General features: G+C 44.6%; 1 protein-coding gene across 4 annotated transcripts in view; it reads right to left on the bottom strand.

Annotated features, from left to right (window-relative positions):
* Positions 1 to 1,367: 1,367 nt before the first annotated feature.
* The window catches only part of nkapd1 (NKAP domain containing 1), a 22,531-nt gene continuing 4,474 nt past the window's right edge, over positions 1,368 to 19,424 (bottom strand). For 2 of the 4 annotated variants that reach the window (XM_085967911.1, XM_085967914.1), the window contains exons 2-6: positions 13,393 to 13,474; positions 11,071 to 11,174; positions 9,690 to 9,836; positions 6,314 to 6,367; positions 1,368 to 5,231 (exon numbers count right to left, since the gene is read on the bottom strand). In XM_085967911.1, coding sequence (XP_085824037.1) covers positions 4,706 to 5,231; positions 6,314 to 6,367; positions 9,690 to 9,836; positions 11,071 to 11,174; positions 13,393 to 13,474 — 913 coding nt within the window. In that variant the 3' untranslated portion in view covers positions 1,368 to 4,705. The remainder of the gene's footprint in view (positions 5,232 to 6,313; positions 6,368 to 9,689; positions 9,837 to 11,070; positions 11,175 to 13,392; positions 13,475 to 19,424) is intronic. The other 2 variants (XM_085967913.1, XM_085967912.1) reach the window with 2 other exon arrangements.

Here is a 19,424-nt window from a genome sequence, read left to right as displayed (position 1 = left end):
CAGCTGAGGAAATAGCTCTCGGTATCTGCCCGATTGAATCCTTTTATCGTTTTAAATATATCGATTCGATCATCCCTCAATCGTCCAAACTCAAGATTATATAAGCCAAGTTTGTGCAACCTGTCCTAATATAACCCTTTAAGCCCTGGTTCTGGTGATTCTGTGCTGTATCTCTTCCAAGGCAAAACTGAACACAGTACTCCAGATGGGATCTGACCAAGGCTCTGTAAAACTGAAGCATCACTGCCTCACTTTTTATTTCCAATCCCCTCAAGGTAAAGGCCGATATTCCATGAGCCTTTTTATACCTGTGCTAGCTTTTAGTGAGTTATGTACATGGATACTTTGGCTCACCCACAGCTCCTAGTCTCTCATCATTAAGAAAATATTCCGATTGGTCTTTCTCAGATCCAAAGTGTCTCACGTCCCCACTTGAAGCCCACCCACTCAGTCTGTCAACGTCCCTTTGTAACTTCTTGCTCCCATTCACACAACTTACTATGCCTCCTAACTTAAGTGTCATTCGCAAACTTGGATATACAACTTTCTATTCCTTCATCCAACTCATTATTGTATCTGGTGAGGAGCTGCGGTCCCAGTACAGATCCACTTGTCACATCCCGCCAATCAGAAAACGAACCCTTTATCCCTACTCTGGCCCCTCCTCCCAACCAATTACCAATCCAGGTAATAAGGTTACCTCCAATTCCACCCCCCCCTCAATTTTGCTAATACTGTAATCACTTGTGCAGAACTGTAAGGGACACTGCTTGGGATGATACAACTGTCTTAGGTGCCCTGGCTTAGGTAGAGAACACCGAGTTTATCTGTCCTATAGATGTGGGCATTAGGCAAGAACAGAATCAGTGATTAAGAAGAAAACAATGGCGATGCTGGTTTGAAAACAGAAAATGAAAAATATACACACAGCAGGCATCTGAAAGAGGAAAATGTGGAAATGTTTCAGCTGGATTGAGTCTCCCAGGTGCTGATTGGCCCAGCGAATCTCCAGCATCTTCTGGTTTTTTTGCTCGAGAACAGTTGGCTGTGATTGGCTCCCTCATTTACCAGCCACTCCTTAGGGGAGGCCGCTGGCACGGGAGGGCCACTGCTAATAATGGAACTTACGTCAGCGTGTGTTACCACCTTAGGGGAGACGAGATGGAAGGCAAGAAAAATTGAAATGGGAGAAAAATCAGAGGCTGCATCATGAAGTCATCCACTTTGACCACCGTAGCTTGGGGCTGTAACTTGTGTGTGATGTTATTCTGTCAAAGTGCATTCCTACAGAACTCAAGCGAGGAGCGCAATTCAACCACCAGAGCACTTCCGGTCTGCAACGGAGTGAAAAGGCTTGGAAAACGAAGTAAAAAAACCCAAGCAGGATTTATTCTGTATTCTTCACAGCACCTGACAAGTGAGGAATATAGCACATGATTTCATATTTGCACCTTTTCAACAGTAAACAGCATCACTACTTACAATGTTTGCAATTCATGGATGTTAGCAGTCAGTCAACAAAAATCTAAGTGTTAAAATATTTATTCAGCAAAAAAAAAATCATGCTTTAATATTCTAAAGATTAAATACAAAATGGATTTTTTTTAAAAACTTTTGTTACTTAGCAACATGGGAAAAGACAACACCAATAAATATTGGCAGGAATATCTGACACATAACCTTGTACAATGCCAAGCAGTACCCAGAGTAGTTCTATTAATAGAACAGGGGCTTAAAACACACCAATTGTACGTAAAGCAGTGAATATTTTTCTACAATGGCTCGTCTCTCTTGTGTTGAAGGCTTACTAAGAACATAGGTTTCAGGACACATCAGAGCAGAAAATATTTACTGGTTAATAGCACTAGCGAGTGGAGGATATAATGCAAAAGAACTCTTGCCAAAAAAAAAAATAACACTGATCCCATAGAGCCTGAGATTTGTACACAGAATATGGTGCAGAAACTAGCTGCTCCCTGCCAAAAAGGATGTCATTGCTTTTAATTTAAAAGAACAGGATCCCATTAAATGTCATGAACAAAAAAAATCCATAATCAGAACAAAGTCAATCCATTAGCCATTTGAAGTACAGGAAACTCTTTATTATCCGGCACCGACGGGACCGGCGTGGTGCCGGTTTATCAAAAAGTCCGGATTACAGAGAGGTATAGTTAAAAGGTACGAGAGCTCCGTACGCAGCAACAAATCCAGGCTTCCCTGTTGCTTAGCAACGGGTGCAAGAAGCCCAGCCACAGACCAAGCGTCCCTGTTGCTTAGCAACAAGTGCAGGAACCCCCGATTACACAGCCAAGAATCAAGAAACGGCCACCTAATATGAAGAAAAACTTAACTGAACCTATTCCTGAATTTTGCCGGTTAACCGAGATTTCCGGTTGTTTGGGTGCCGGTAAATCGAGAGTTTCCTGCATATGCTTCCCATCGTAACCCAGCACAGTTTGGGAGCAGATTTTATTCAGACAAACCAGGACATACACTCATTGGCCAAGAAATCGAATGATGAACCAGGAGCATTCACTATAAAGTTAGAGACGCACTGGCTTTAATTTATTCAATACACACTTAACTCGGAGGTCATTTCTTACAACCCATCATCACTCCACTCAGAAGCTACGCATCCGATCAGCCTGCTGACACCGTCTGTCCAGCCTCAAGCAAAGAATGACCACTTGGGTGAAGTATCTGGAGAGCTGCCAGTGCTTCTGGAACCAGATCCAATCAGGAGTCAGTGCCTTTCAGAAAAGGAGTGTAGGGAAGAGCTAGGGGGAAAAATTCCCCGGGGGAGAGAATAAACTCGAGCTGCTAAGTCCCCGAAAGCTTACTCAGTAAAGCTATATAATAAAAAGACCAGAAAATCTTAAGTTTGGTTCTTAGACTGTGCCAAATTGGCTGACTGTAGCGAGTGCTACAATTGGCTTTGGCATCCCTGAGCCTGACGCATTCTTGCTCTGAATTGCATTTTGGAAAGTGCATGTGTACGTGCATCAAGTGAGCATCAGATTGGGCTCAGCTATGGATGGATGGATATGCTTATATAGCCTGCCAACACTTACTGTGTAGACTTACACAGAAGAAATGGCCGCTTGGGCAGTATAGCCATTCAACTCTATCCCCAAGGCAGGGAGCAAATTGAACGAAAAATGCTCCAATACAGGAAACTTTTTTTTATCCGGCACGGACGGGACCGACGTGGTGCCGGTTCATCAAAAATTCCGGATAACCGAACGCTATAGTAAAAGATACGGAGCTCAGAGCTCCGTATAAAGCAACAAAGCAACAGCTTCAGAACAATGGGAACAAGTTGCAAGCGTCTCTGTAGCTTAGCAACAGCTGCAGCCACACGCTTGCACAGCAACAAATGGAGTAATAAAAGTAATAAAAGTTACCTGAACCTACTCCTGAATTTTGCCGGTTAACCGTCATTTCCGGTTATTTAGGTGCCGGTTAATCGAAAGTTTCCTGTATTATCAAGTAAAATTCTACTTTTTTGTGTAGAACCAATATAAAACTGATCAAAGTGCCTTTATTAAACTAACGTTTTAAAAAAAATAAATTTGCCCATTATCTCTGCTTCCGCTACCTTTTCCTTGATCTGTTTTAGGTTTTTGCCTATGCCTTGGATTTTGCAGAGAATAATTAATCTTTTGTAACAAAAACAGATATAAGTCAGTTGAGAAAAGTACAGTTAAAATCAATCAAGTTATTAGAGTTTCAAGGGATCAGGGCTAGGAAGAAGCATCTGGGGAAGTAGACGACCACTATAATGCACTCCAGTATATAGCTACTGATTGTGCAATCTAATACCTTTGATCCAAAGAGCTGTAAGCACCCGTTGCAATCAAAAGCAAGCTCTTCCACTCAATTCTTCCATTCAACAGCACAGTATCAAAACCTTTTATTGCAGACTTTCACCGTTGTGGAAGTTTGCCCGTTCACGTTGCAGCAGCAAACATCACTGCACTAGCAGTAAGGTTACCTTGGCCCCTCTTCTCACTAATCATCATTTTACTTCACACCACTTCTTCCCGAGCCAAAACAAACCCAGTTCTCCAGCACTGGGGAAGTACCAATTTATACAGCTTAAGTCAGACAGAATGAAAAGTCACTCTGGTTATCATGTCCTCCACTTTTTGCAACTGACAACTCAAGCCCATACAGAAGCACAAAGTGTAGGTTTAAATTTTAAGCATCTTTCTGATTTTGCCTGTTTGGAATGACTGAAGAGCGCTGAGCAATGAAATCAGACACAGGGTGTGCGTTTGATATATATTACAGACAACTCCGAGGTCAATGACAGAATGTTTCCACAACTTTGGTGTGTGGTACAAGGAAGCCATGTGCAAAACCAAGAGGAGGCAATCAGATTTAAAGCAAGGCGTGGCGTGGTTCTGCTTTGTACAGGCCTAGCCCCTAAGGCTCTTAATCCCGCACCTTCTTATTAATTACTGCAGAAGCACAGTATTACATAGTGTGCAATATTCAGATAAAGTGGACATCAATTTGCGAGCCAAGTGAAAGTCGGCACTGTACAACAACCTTTTGAAGCAAAATTCATACCTAGCACCAAATCATTTTTAGACCAGGTGAGTTAGACCAAATGATGCACTTGGTCTGGCTCAATGGCTAAGTATACACGATTCAAATAGGTTGCTTAGGAACTTGAAGACAAGATTTTCAAGGTACAGATCTAATTCAAGTCATCTTCTCCACTGTCATCAGAGGTATCATTGTGTGCTATTTTCCAATTTTTCCTCTTTCTACTATTTCTCATCTCTTTCTCACCTTCTACTTTGGGAACGTTTCTCTGATGCTTTTTCTTGCTCTTCTTCCTCCTTTTCTCCAGGTGATTCCTGGAATCACTTTCGTCCTTGCTACTTGTGTCAGAATCGCTGCTGTGTGACGAATCGCTCTCGCTCTCACAGGAGGTGGAGGACGGTTTCTTTTGCTTTTTCGCAGTTTTTTTGCGATGCTTCTTCTTTGCTTTTCTCCGTTTCCTGTGATCAGAGTCCTCCTCCGAGCTTTCACTGTCACTTGAAGAATCGCTGCTCCGCAGACTTTTCTTCCTCCTCAGCTTTTTGCTGGACTTCTTTTTTCGTTTCTTCTTATTTGATTTACTGGCTCGCTTACGTTTTCGGGAATTCGATTTTGAAGACTTCAGGTGCATGGTTTTTGCCCCATTGGCAGTGCGTCCGTCGCTGCTGTCCTTTTGGTCACTGGAAATTAAAAATAAAGATGAGCTCTTACGGAAAGCTCTACTTTCACCTGTAACCAGATATTTATCAGAATCTGGAAATAGGCTACAGTTGATGACTGGGATTTAAAAAAAAATTATGCTAGCGAATCTCCCACTTCACTGCCAATATCAATGGACGAAGGTTTTAAGAGGCAGAGGCTCCCATAGTGTGGGCAGGGCGTATTTGCAAAGTCCTGATTGTGCTGCAGTTGAGGTTTTTTTTTTAAACAAGGGGCGGAATCCATGTTCAGGGAATCAGCTGATTCTGATACTAAGTGAGCCGCTGCCAGACTAAGGCTGACCTCACAGCAAGCAGGATGAGTCCGAGGGCAGCCGAGGGAGAGGGTGGATGGGAGGCAAACTTGGCACTGGGGATGAAAGGGGCAATTGGGAAGTGGAAGGTCGGCAGGTATGAAGGTAGCAAGTGGTGGGGGGGGGGGGGGGGTCAGGTGGTTAGAACGAATACACAGCTGGCGGACAAGCTTTTTGTGCCTTCCTGGGATTGCCTGCAGAGGCTGAAGATGAAGCTTGCTGGGGAGGCAGATTTCTCCTCTTGGTTTTGGAATCTGACTGTCCCATGTAAACCATGTGGTCAATAATATCCCTCAGGAATAGTGGAGGAACTCTACAACCGGACACATTTACTTTCGATAACTTTACAGACTTAGACGCAACTGCAATTGAAATGACTTAACATCTTATGTTCTCTCCTTCCCAAGAGCAGTGGCAACTGGTACCCGACTCAAGTGGCCGCTGCGCATATGCAAGGCTAGAAAGTCAGCAATCAGCTATTCTACAATGGAGGCTATCACAGCTGAATCCAATCCTGTTGTCGCTCGGTGTGTCCACCTCCAGGATACGCTTCCAGATAGGAATCGGATGCAGGAATTCCAGCTGACATTTCACACCCCGCCCGGCCCCGCCCACTCCCCATTTAAAACCCCTTAGATTCAAACCAGGAGCATGTTATACACATTCAATCTCTTCCTAATTTACATTCATGTTGAAGATTACAGTAAACTCACCGTATTTCTAACCATGCTGACCTGCTTTTGTTCTTACCTCTTGGACTCAAATTCCTCTGGGTAAAGTTCTTTGTAGCCACTGTGACCCCATCTGAACAAACAAACAAAACTGTGTGAGACAGTGTAATTACAGCATGATTTAAAATTTTAAAAAAACTAGAGTACTCTCAACATTGTCTGCTAAAGCAAAAAGAAGACATGACCAATGAAAAGATTTCCAAGAAGCGGTGTGGTTCACAGGTGTGCGATCGTGATTTGTCACACAAAGCTCTTGAATTTGCAAGACAATTCCAAGTAGAGGTTAGGCACTTCCCCACAGAGAAGTCTTTGTACCTGATTACCGTGCATTACCTAGTGACCTGGTAGAGCCCCAAGACCAAAGTTCCCTGGAGGCTGCGCTTTGTTCTGCACAGCCTCTTTGAATGCGCGGTTCCTTTAAATTTTTGAGCACGCACGGTATTTACAATATAACAGCCAGTGGGCAGCCTGCACAGCACCTTTCAGATTACTGCGCAGCCGCGCGATCACCTTAGTGGGAACATTGCCTAAGACCCGAATGGATTTCCTGTAGTATAGAAGCATAGAAGATAGGAGCAGGAGTAGGCCATTCGGCCCTTCGAGCCTGCTCCGCCATTCAATTAGATCATGAGAGATTTTTTGAGGTAACAGATGCTCCTCAAATTCTAACTAATAATCAGTCTTGACCAAATACAGAAAACTCTTTGGTATCCGGCACCTAAGGGACCGGAATGGTGCCGGTTGATTAAAAATTCCGGATAACGGAGATGTATACCTACCAAGATACGAGAGCCCCGTTACAGAGACACAGTTGCAGGAACCCCGGTTACATGGCACTTGTGCAGGAGTCCCGGTTACACGGCCACAGATCCAGGAGTCCCTGTTACACGGCCACAGGTGCAGGAACCCCGGTTACACGGCCACTTGTGCAGGAGTCCCGGTTACACGGCCACAGATCCAGGAGTCCCTGTTACACGGCCACAGGTGCAGGAACGCCGGTTACATGGCCACTAATATACAGTAAAACTTACCTGAACCTACTCCTGAATTTTGCCGGTTAATAGAGAATTCTGGATATTTAGGTGCCGTTTGAACGAGAGTTTCCTGTGTAAAAACTCCAAACCTCACAATGTCCATCCTCTCTTGTGCCATGCACCATTCTGTTGTTAGCAAAGCAGGAATGCTACCTCCTTCCAAATCTGCACCAATGCCACTCGAGCAAATTGCCGAGTAGTACACTAAAGGAGTTGGAGTGGCTGATTGCCCCCCTCCCGCCCCCACACACCCCTTTCTACAAATCAAACACCTCGTCTCTCCTCAGCACCAACCCTTAATGATAGAGAACAAAAACTACAGGGGCAAGCTCCTACCACACTGGTCTGTCCCTTTAAATCTGTTGTGTTTTTGTCAAGCTATTAACACTACGTGATCTTAATTGAACAGCCAGAGCGAGATTCACCTCACTACAACAGTGGAATGTCCCTAGGGAGCAACCTAAAATTTCACAAGGTACTTATTCAGAGTTCCGATAGCTGAGCGGATAAGTGCACCACTGGGTGTGGTACAGGAAACTCTTTTATATCCGGCACCGACAGGATCGGCGTGGTGCTGGTTTATCAAAAAGTCCAGATTACAGAGAGGTATAGTTAAAAGGTACGAGAGCTCCGTACACAGCAACAAATCCAGGCTTCCCTGTTGCTTAGCAACAAGTGCAGGAACCCTGGCCACAGACCAAGCGTCCCTGTAGCAACAAGTGCAGGAACCCCGATTACACAGCCACAGATCCAGGAACGGCCACCAATACGAAGTAAAACTTACCTGAACCTACTCCTGAATTTTGCCGGTGAACAGAAATTTCCGGTTATTTCGGTGCCGGTAAATCGAGAGTTTCCTGTACTGAGCAATAAAGCCGAGGAAAGTGCCAGGTGCGTGGTGAGGTGATACAACTGACCCCATCTTTTGTCTCCCCCTCGTTCCTGTCTTGGACAATGCACCTTTGCCCATCCGACGGGGCAGGTCAGTGATCTGTTCCAAGCCTCTGGTGGTGCTGCTCTGTAATCAGCTGCATAAGAGTGGCCACACATTGACTCACTGTCAGATTGTCCTTTCCTCCCCAAGAGGAACGATTTGGTTTGCTCTAACCACACGCCCACTGGCAGCCCAAGGAGGAGGACACATTGCTCACCACTCGAGGAACACAGAGACAAATTACCGGGGGCTCGCCAAGTTGCCATGCCATCAGGCTGCCAATCTGATCTTATCAGTACAATAGCACTTACTAGTCCTGCTTCACCGTGACAGTTTTGAAGAGCGGGACAAATGCACCTTTCTAATCCCTTGCCAGATTAGCGCGCACTAAACCATGTACAGGCAGAAACAATTAATGGTAATTGAATGCTTCGAGCACAGAAAAGCCCGTGTCGGAAATACCTACAGAACGTTCTACAACGGTCATTTTTGATGCTCCTAAGCTCTCTGCCAATGTGTAAAATTAATACAGCTTCCTTCAAAGAGAGCGGTCTTGTACAAATCAATTGTACACAAGAATAACTGATCAATCAGCTAAAATTGCCAGCAAAACAGAGCTTGATCTCAAAAGTGTCTGGGAGAATTGATCACCGATTGACTAGACAATCAGTGTCAAAGATTAACTGAAGCACAACTTGTTTTTTCTATACTGGTTACTTAAAACATCTCTATCAGCATCTCCAAAAGGAAAATAAAGCAAATGGAAATTAAAATAAATACAGAAATCCGTAAATGGTGGTACTCTCTTGCGAGTATTCATTTGAAAACAGGTCTGTAATTTTAAAAAAGTTTATGAAAAAAAATTCACTTTACAAGGTGACTCGCACCCCAACTGAAATCCAAGTGCAGAAATGGTGATCCAATTTTGGCCCGTGGCTGTCGCTGTTGTATTTATAAAAAAGATGCAGTCCTATAATTTTCAAATAAATACTCCATTCAAAATCCTGTACAAGATTTCTTTTTCCCAGAACACAATGTACTCCTCTCAATTCAAAGTCACCTAATTCAAATCATCTGATAATTCAACTTTCTTTAACAGCAAAAATGAATTCGAACCATCAGGAGACTGGGATCGATAGATTTTTGGACTCTAAGGGAATCAAGGGATATGGGGATTGGGCGGGAAAGTGGAGTTGAGGACGAAGATCAGCCATGATCTTATTGAATGGCGGAGCAGGCTCGAGGGGCCGTATGGCCTACTCCTGCTCCTATTTCTTATGTTCTAGGAGTAGACTGTATTGCGTTTTTTTTTAAATAGGATGCACGTGTTACGGATATGACACTGAAGTAATTAGTTACTGGTCCACAACTTCACCTAAAGAGCACAGCATTTCCTGTCAATTAACAAAAGGTTTCATGGAGCTCACCTGTTTGGATCACTTGCTTCAAATTCATACAGCTTCTTTGTCCAGTATCTGGTTTCACGCTCATCCTGTGGAGTGATCAAGGCCTTAAGAGCAGCTGCCTTTCTGTCTTCCTCCTCTTCATCGTACCCATCGCACCGCATTCTATTGCTGGCACAGATTATGATCGTTTTTAGTAAGAATATAATTCACTCTGCCCTTCCCTTTTGTTATTGGTTCCCACTGCCACACATAATTTCCTGATTTAAAGGGGTGGGCAGGCAACCTTGCTGCCATATCTTTGCCAGTACTATCCTGTAACCAGCCAGCCTCCAAGTCAGAGGGTTGTGGGTTCAAGACTCACGCCAGGGACTTGAGCACAAAAACCTAAGCTGACATTCCAGTGCAGTGCTGAGGGAGTGCCGCACTGTCGGATGTGCCGTCTTTCGGATGAGATGTTAAACTGAGGCCCTGTCTGCTCTCTCAGGTGGATGTAAAAAATCCCATGACACTATTTCGAAGAGCTGGGGAGTTAACCCTGGTGTCCTGGCCAATATTTATCCCTCAATCAACATTACTAAAAAACAGATTATCTGGTCATTATCACATTGCTGTTTGTGGGAGCTTGCTGTGTGCAAATTGCTGCCACGTTTCCCACATTACAACAGTGACTACACTTCAAAAAGTACTTCATTGGTTGTAAATTGCTTTGAGACGTCCGGTGGTCGTGAAAGGCACTCTATAAATGCAAGTCTTTCATTTTCTTTTTCAGTCACCCAATTATTCTTCATGTGACCTGTTAGTGTGTATTGGCAGGGTAATCGACTGCGCACGGCATCACAGTTGAGCTCATTCCTCTTCTTTCAGTTTTCAATAGGGTCACTAGATGGCGATCAAGGGGTTCCTTCCTCGCCCAGGGTATTGAGCCTGATTGAGGGAACCCAACTCCATCCTAGGAGCAGCAGAGATTGGGGCCCTCTGGTCTGCTTTTCTTAGTAGTACACCAAGTGGTGCCTTTACGCATTAGGCCTTTTTTGGACAGAATCTTGTCCGTGACTAAACACCCCAGGCCGTCAGAAGACTTTCACCTCCATTCCCTTGGATCACTTCAAACTTTGAATTCTGGATATGAATAATAATGAGTCTCCAAACCCAATACAGTAATGGGAATGACTACAGAAATAAATACCATTATTAAATGAAACGCACCCTTTAAAAAAATAATCAGTCAATGCTGCAATTAAAAACCACACAATAATACAAAGTAAAATAGACTTTTGGGACTTGTCCCCCTCACCTATGATAGCAAGTGAGCAGTTCCAAATTCTGCAATGCTACAAGGAGGATAAGAACATAATTCTATCCTAGACTCAAGTTTCTCAGAAGAGCAGTATTAGATGCTTACCCCGGCAAGCTCTCAGAAGCTTTCCTTCTCCGTTGGAAAAACCTCATCTCATTTGTTTGCTTCTCTTTTTCTCTAATTTTCCACATTTCCGACTCTTCTTGAATCTGCAAAACAGTCAGAAGGGAAGATTAAAAAAACCCTCCCTGGAGTGCTGCCTGGTTCACTGAAACGGGTCAGGTAGCCGACCAGGTCAGGAGCTCAAGGACAGAAAGTCTTGGGTTTGAATCGTGTGTAGTGTTACTCAACTTTTCATTCTTACAAGGTGGGGTAAAATGAGTACGGCTGCTGTAGGATATGGGGAGAAGATAGGAGGCTGCAGGAACTGAGCTGTGGCTGCAACACTTTGGTTGTCCAGCAATGAGAGAAGGATCACCGTCAGATCTAATCAATGCTCCCACTTTTTTTTCCTTTAATTTTGCTGCGAAGTATCTCTTCCAGCAGCAGGAGCCGGTGAGCAGCCTGCGCGGGAACTTGCGATTGGCACACAGCCGTGCACCTCAGGTGGAACATTGCATCGAATAATGGAGACCAACTGACGTAAGAAAACTACTAGGCACTTAGTCTAAGCGTTAAACAAAGCTTTAATCAACTGTTTTACAACATGGAGGTCTAGTTGTGTCCTTCACTAGTTCCTGTTAAGAATGTCCTGCGCAAACTGGGCCCGTGCCCAAGTAGTTATACTCTCCCTGGACAGCGCCACCCGCAGGCCGTTCAGTATTATTTCATAAGTCTTTCTTTCATGAATGACTGATTCATGTCACCAACCTTTGTGTGTAATCTCTCTCTCTCAAAGTAATCAGCTCCAAGACACAACTGGAGTTGCCTCTTTCCTGGGAATCCTCTCCCCCCTCCCCCACCCCCAAAGTATTATTGTCCCCAGGACAATGCACGGACTGCGGCTAAGCTGATCCAACGTTCCCCAGCTGGAACTATGGACTACTCTAATTCTTCCCTACCCGTCACCCCAGGTAAGTGATTGGCCACTGGTCAGTGCCTTTCAACGTTAACGCAGCCGAGAACAGGAAGCCAGCAATGTGGGAACTGCAGGCGCAAACACATATCCCAGTACTCCATACAAAGGCAAAATACTGCGGATGCTGGAAATCTGATTATATAAACACAGAAAATGCTGGAAATACTCAGCAAGCCAGGCAGCATCTGTGGAGAGAGAAACATTAACTCTGGTTCTCTCTCCACAGATGCTGCCTGGCCTGCTGAGTATTTCCAGCATTTTTTGTTTATATCCCAGTACGCCATGATGCACTTCAAAATTTCAAAACATTCTCAATTAAACTGTCTAAACTTTCCTCATCAACCATAATTGCACAGTCCAGAAATGTAACTCCAATGAAAATAATTAACTGTGTTAATGCTCATTCACTGCTCCATTATGTGAAATGCATTCTAAACCGAACCCACAGAACCTCTGTTTCTATGTTATGACAATATTCACTTCTATTTGACTATTCCAACCCATCCCTGGTCAGTCCCCCATCTTCCAACCTTCATAAACTTGAGCTCTAAAAAAAACAAACTCTGCTACCTGTATCCTAACTCGCACCAAGTCCCCGTTCACCCATCGCTCCTGTGCTCGCTGATCTACATTGGCTCCCGGTTGAGTAACGCCTTGATTTTAAAATTCTCATCCTTGTTTTCAAATCCGTCCATCTCCTCGCCCCTCCCTATCGCTGTAATCTCCTCCAGCCCTACAACCCTCCAAGATATCTGCGCTCCTCTAATTCTGGCCTCTTGAGCATCCCTGATTATAATCGCTCCACCATTGGCGGCCGTGCCTTCAGCTGCCTGGGCCCTAAAGCTCTGTAATGCCCCTCTCTAAACTCCTCCGCCTCTCTTTCTTCCTTTAAGACACTCCTTAAAACCTACCTCCATCTGCCCTAATATCACCTTATGTGGCTTGGTATCAAGTTTTGTTTAATAACGTGCCTGAGAAGCACCATGTGACTTTTACTACATTAAAAGGCGCTGTATAAATGCAAGCTGTTGTTGTCACATCAAATGGAGTCAAAAGGTCTTTAAAAGAAACCAATTAAAACATTTGACATATTACACAACTGTGCCAACACAAACATCCATTTCAAAATTAGTTCCAAGTGTAAAGCACCTTTACTTATCTACTTTATGCTACCTTGCAATAACTGAATGTAAATGTAGAAACAAGAACGATAAAACATGTTACACAGCTGTAGTCGGCACAATGCAGTATGAGCGATCTCTTCAGCCGGGAGATGTCTTTAGTGTAAGGTTTGTTACCCAGAAACATTCTTTACTGCAGATTTGAGGTTAAAAACCTAACAAATTTACCTTGTTGTGCGCATCTGTGTGGCGGATGACGTTTCGCAGAAGAACTTTGCCCATGGGAATTCGAGCCATCGTGGCCGTTCCTCTAAAGAAAGAAAAAGGCACCATCAATCTGGACTGCAGCCCTTGAATTAACCTTTCAACTGAAGTAGCTCCCCTGGTGGCTTACCTGGTTAATACACAGTAACTAAGCCAGCAAATTAAAGACTTGGTTTATGCTGAGTTAACTATCTCAGCCCGAGTGGCACTAGAGGTACTACAAGTTGCTTTCTGCAATCCTCTTCATCTTTCTTGACTTTTGAAATTTTCTTTTTGATGCCCACAAGCTAAAGCAGAGGAGAAAGATGACCAGGGTTCTTGACCGCTACCCAGCAACCACTGCTGGAATTTTATGCAGGTTGAAAACAAGGTCAACCTTGGCTGTGATGTTTCCACGGTCGAACATCTTGCTGGCACTCTCTGACTAGGATCGCACAAATACAAAAAAAATGGCTATCTGAGCAAGTGACCCAAGGGCCACTTGCAACCCATGAAGCCAGAGCCTCGGAAAGATTCAATGTCTTCAGGATAGGAGAAAATTGAGAGAAAGAGGAGGAAAAATCCCCCCAAAACACTCACGCCTCTGTGCCACCACTGGAAATTTATGGAACGTTCATTCATCAGACGTATTTTAATAGAAACAGAAGCATAGATTTTGCACAGACTTAAGACATTTGTATTAAAGGTTTATGCAACTCACAAACATATTTGCATATCTGCTGCTCTTTGTTGGAGCCAGCTGAAGAGAGCGGTGAGTGCTGGTATTCGCCTAGGCTTGTGAAGATTAGAGGAAACCTTTGAGCATTTGTGTAACTTAAAAAAAAACATTCTTCCCCCTTCCTTTTTCCACGCACAAAATCCCTGGCTAAAAATAGCAAGCAAGCTGATCCGAGGTCCCCGCCCGAGTGCTCTGCACCTATTTATCAGGAGCTGCCGGAGAAGGGTGTGGAGTGACTTGTCCTCCCTCCACATAGAATGGCTTGGCCTCCATGCAGTGCGTCACGTTAACGTGGAAGGGACTTAGTGAGGCCACACCTGGAGTACTGTGTACAGTTCTGCTCTCCTTACCTAAGCACAGACATACTTGCCTTTGAGGGCGTGCAACATAGATTCACTAGACTGGTTCCTGGGATGAGGGGATTGTCCTATGAGGAGAGATTGAGTAGACTAGGCCTATATTCTCTTGAGTTTAGAAGAATGAGAGGTAATCTCATTGAAACATATAAAATTCTTACGGCGCTTGACATGGTAGATGCTGGGAGGATTTTTCCTCTGGCTGGGTATATTCAAGACAGAGATCGATAGATTTTTGGATACTGAGGGAACCAATGGATATGGGGATAGTGCGGGAAGGTGGAGTTGAGCTAGAAGATCAGCCATGATCTTATTGAATGGCCGAGCAGGCTCGAAGGGCCCTATGACCTACTCCTGCTCCTATTTCTTATGTTCTTATGGAAATATTATCCATGTGCTGAATTAAAAGACATAAACTGGCATTCTAGCACTCAATGGCACCGCACGGTACAACCAAATTAATTTCCCACTCCCCAACCGTTCTTCATTTATAATCTCCTGACTGAAGTAATGTATCAATTTCTAAATTTTAATGGTCACATTGACAGGGGGCGGGGGAAATCGGACATTCAATTTGCAAGCTTACTGTTGACACTTGCGATTTCATACACTATTCGATCACTGTCCCTATGCTCGGAATTTAGATTTAAATCAGAGGGACTTAAGTTAGCACCAGCGAAACTAATCTGTAGCAGTTACACGGTTTTCTCAAAATGCCAAGTGTAACAGATATTGGTATTCAAAAAATTATAGCAATTTCAGCACAGATGGGACAATGCTAGATCTAAATGGGGCTATTAGCCTGATTTCCTTACATCCTTTTGTTAAGTCCGTGAATGATTGAGACACGGACCAGCAGGAGTGAAAACAAACAAGTCTTTACTGGTGGAAGTCAATAGTGAAAACTAAAAAAACAGAGGCTCTCTAGCGCCTTTTATACAGGGGTGGTCACTGCCGGTACTGCAGTCTGAGACCAGTTATTCTCTTAAAGGTACATACACAACAATTCCTCCCCTTTTAGATAAACAGTACATAACAGTCATTTAACAACTAAATGATAACGAATTACAATCACAATTACTGTTGCTAGATACATTGGTTAAGTTTAAGCAATTATAAGTTCAGTCTTTGAGGAGGCTTCCTGATTCTGTCTGGATAACGCCTCTTTGGGGTATCAGGTTCTTCTGGCAATGTTGCGTCGGGATCAATGTCTTTGTTTGGTTCATCTGCTTCCAATATTACCGGTTCTGCGGTAGCTGCAATTAGAACGTCAATTTCATTCCCAGGTGTATCAGATCGTGGTGTGGAGTTGACGTTTTCCAGTGACTCTAGAATCTGGTCAGCATGGCGTCTTACAATGCTCTCCCCAACGTCCACGGTATACATGAGAGGTCCTTGTCGTGTGCAAATCGTTCCTGGCTGCCATTTCTCAGTGCGGTAGTCCCGGGCCAAAACTGGTTGACCTATCTTAAAACTCCTGGTCGGCCTTTCATTCATATTCTGAAACTGCCTGTTCTCCACATCTCTTCGGACGTTTGGCTTAACCAAATCCAAGCGGCATCGTAGTCTTCGATTGAAGAACATCATGGCTGGAGTTTGGTTGGTAACCGCATGTGTCGCATTCCGGTAGGCAAACAAGAAGTTGTCCACCTTGTGTTGTAGGGGTATATCTTCATTACACATTGCCTTGATAGCCTGCTTGAATGTTTGGACAAACCTCTCGGCCAATCCATTAGTGGCTGGATGATATGGGGCAGATGTGTAATGCTTAACGCCATTGTTCTTTAAGAACCTCCGGAACTCTTCAGACACAAACTGTGGTCCATTGTCAGAGCAAATCTGTTCAGGCAGCCCATTCCTGGCGAATATGGTTCGCAAAACTGTGATAGTTTTTTCCGTGTTGGTTGAGGACATTTTTATTACCTCTGGCCACTTTGAATGTGCATCCACCGCAATTAAAAACATCGAGTCCATGAAGGGACCAGCAAAATCAATGTGCACCCTTTGCCATGGAGATGAGGGCCACTCCCATGGATGCAGAGGAGCTTGTGGTGGGGCGTTTTGGACCTTCTGGCATCCTGCACAGCTTTTGGTCATCTCTTCGATTTCTCTATCGATTCCCGGCCACCACACAAACGCTCTGGCTAAGTTCTTCATTTTTACCCCACCCAGATGACCCTCATGAAGCTCATTGAGCACTCTATCCGTCAACTTAGGTGGAATTACTACTCTGGATCCACACATCAAGGTTCCTCTGCACACTGACAGCTGTTCTCTTCTCGGCGAGAATGCTGGCAGCAGTGGTTCACCATGTGCTGGCCATCCCTTCACTGTTAAATCATAGATCCGTGATAGTGTCGGGTCATTCCGTGTTTCCTTTTCTATGTTTGCATTCGTCACAGGGAGACATTCGACTATGGTCGAGTGGAATAACTCCATTGGATCCACTGCAAGGTCTTCTTCTTCCACCGTTGGCAACGGTAGGCGTGACAATCCATCAGCATTTCCATGCTGTTTAGTTCCTTTGTACTCGATGTCATATTGGTGTGCCCCTAGGAAAAGGGACCATCTCTGCAGCCATTGTGCCGTCATTATCGGTACGCCCTTCTGAGGGTTGAAAATGGAGACAAGAGGTTGATGATCGGTTAGTAGAGTAAATTTTTGACCGTGCAGATAGTGATTGAACTTCTTCACCCCCCACACTAGGCTGAGGGCCTCTCTGTCAATCTGGGCGTAGTTACGCTCGGCAGAAGTTAACGAGCGTGACGCAAAAGCTATCGGCCTCTCTAAACCATCAAGGAATTTATGTGACAGTACCGCCCCAATGCCGTAGGGAGACGCATCACACGCCAGCCTGATTGGCAGTGCTGGGTTGTAGTGAGCCAATACTTCCCTTGAAGTGATTAAGTCCTTACTCTTCTGAAAAGCACGCTTACAATCATCGTTCCATTTCCATGCTACCCCCGTTCGTAGCAGGGCGTTCAGTGGGTGCAGAATTGTCGACAAATTCGGCAAAAACTTATGATAGTAATTCACCAACCCGAGGAATGACCTCAGTTGCGACACATTTTCAGGCGCTGGGGCCTTAACAACCGCTTCAATTTTGTCAGGGGACTTATGTAACCCCTCTTCATCAATCACGTGGCCACAATACGATATCTGTTTCTTAAAAAATTCGCACTTGAGGCGGTTGGCTCGCAGCCCATGTTCCCGTAGTCTAGTGAGCACCTGTTCTAGGTTGTTAAGGTGTTCACTGTCATCTTCACCTGTTACAAGGATGTCGTCCAAGTAACACTGAGTCCCCGGAATCCCTTGCAGGACTTGTTCCATCGCTCTTTGCCATATCGCCGGAGCCGATGCTACTCCGAATACCAATCGATGATACTGGTAAAGACCTTTGTGAGTGTTTATCGTGAGATACTTCCTAGAGGACTCTTCAACCTCCATCTGCAAATATGCTTGTGCTAGGTCAATTTTTGTAAAACGCTTCCCTCCAGACAATGAGGCGAAGATGTCTTCTATCCTTGGAAGAGGATATTGTACTGTGTGAAGGACAGGGTTCACAGTCACCTTGAAATCCCCACAGATGCGAATCTTCCTTGGCTCTCCGGACTTATTGCTTAACGTTTTCTTCATGACAGGAACGATGGGTGTCGCCCATTCGCTCCAATCGACCTTAGACAACACACCCGCCTTCTCCAGATTCTCCAGCTCTGCCTCGACGGCTGGGCGAATTGCATATGGTACCGGTCTTGCTTTGAAAAACTTGGGAACTGCATTCTCTTCTATTTTTATCGAGGCGGTTACGCCTTTAAGCGTGCCCAGCTCTTGTTGAAATACCTCTTTGGCGTTAGCTAAGATTGTTGACAATCGTCCAGGAGTGACGTCTTCATCTTTTTTACCGTCCACCGTCATTGCATGAATGGAATGCCAATCCAAGTTTACCTTCCTGATCCATTCCCGTCCCAATAACGGTGGTCCACCATTTGGCAGTATGTAGAGATACAATTTCCGTATTTTCTTGCCATTGTATTCGACAGGCACCCTTATTTTTCCTCTGGGGTATACTTTTTGCCCCGTATACGTCGTCAAGACGATGGATGTCTCTCTCAAGGGTATGTGTGAAAATAGCCGCTCGTAGTCTCGTCGATTCATGGCGGTTAGCGCTGATCCTGTATCCAATTCCATTTTAACTTGGGACCCTGCTATCGTGAGGGTGACCCAAATGGTTCGGTGATCCTCTTTTGCGATTACATTGTGAAGTTTGAGACAGCTTAGTCTCCTGTTCTCGGATTCACTATCGCTCATCTGGTCTTCGGAACTACTGTCCGTCATCTTTTGTACTTTCTTGTACGGTTCCTTAGTAGCCTTTTTGTTGTCGCTGGTCTTCTTCCCAGACCTGCAAACTCGTGCAATGTGTCCAATCTTCCCGCATTGTCTGCATATTTTGTCTTTGGACCAGCAGTCCTTCTGGTCATGGTTAGTTCTGCCGCAGCGATAACATTTTGCAAATCCCCGTGTCATTTCGTGGGTGCCGTATTCCTGTGGTTTTTGTTGAATTTCTCCAGCTCCCCTGGCTGCTACTTCATACGATACTGCCACGCTGAAAGCCTTATCTAGCGTCAGCTCTTTTTCTGAGAGTAACTTCTTCTGTGTTCCTTCACTCAGGAGTCCACAGACAAATTTGTCCCGTAGGGTATCTGCCAGTCCTGCTCCGAACTGGCAGTGCTTTGATAGCTTGCGTAGTTCCGTAAGATACTCAGCATTGCTCTCATCTTTGTGCTGAGTTCTCCTGTGGAATTTAAATCTTTCTGTTTAAGTGTTCCTGTAGGACAGCAACAATTTCGTTAAAACTCTTCGCCTTCGGTTTGGCTGGAGTAATCAGGTCCCGCAATAGGCCGTACGTTCTAGCGCCCATTAAG

Source organism: Somniosus microcephalus, chromosome 26 (genome assembly GCF_052327205.1).
Source record: "Somniosus microcephalus isolate GS21.2 chromosome 26, FLI_Smic_1.0, whole genome shotgun sequence".
Classification (NCBI taxonomy): Eukaryota; Metazoa; Chordata; class Chondrichthyes; order Squaliformes; family Somniosidae; genus Somniosus; species Somniosus microcephalus.
Note: the sequence above shows the minus strand (reverse complement) of the source record. Positions and strands in the feature narration are given on the sequence as shown.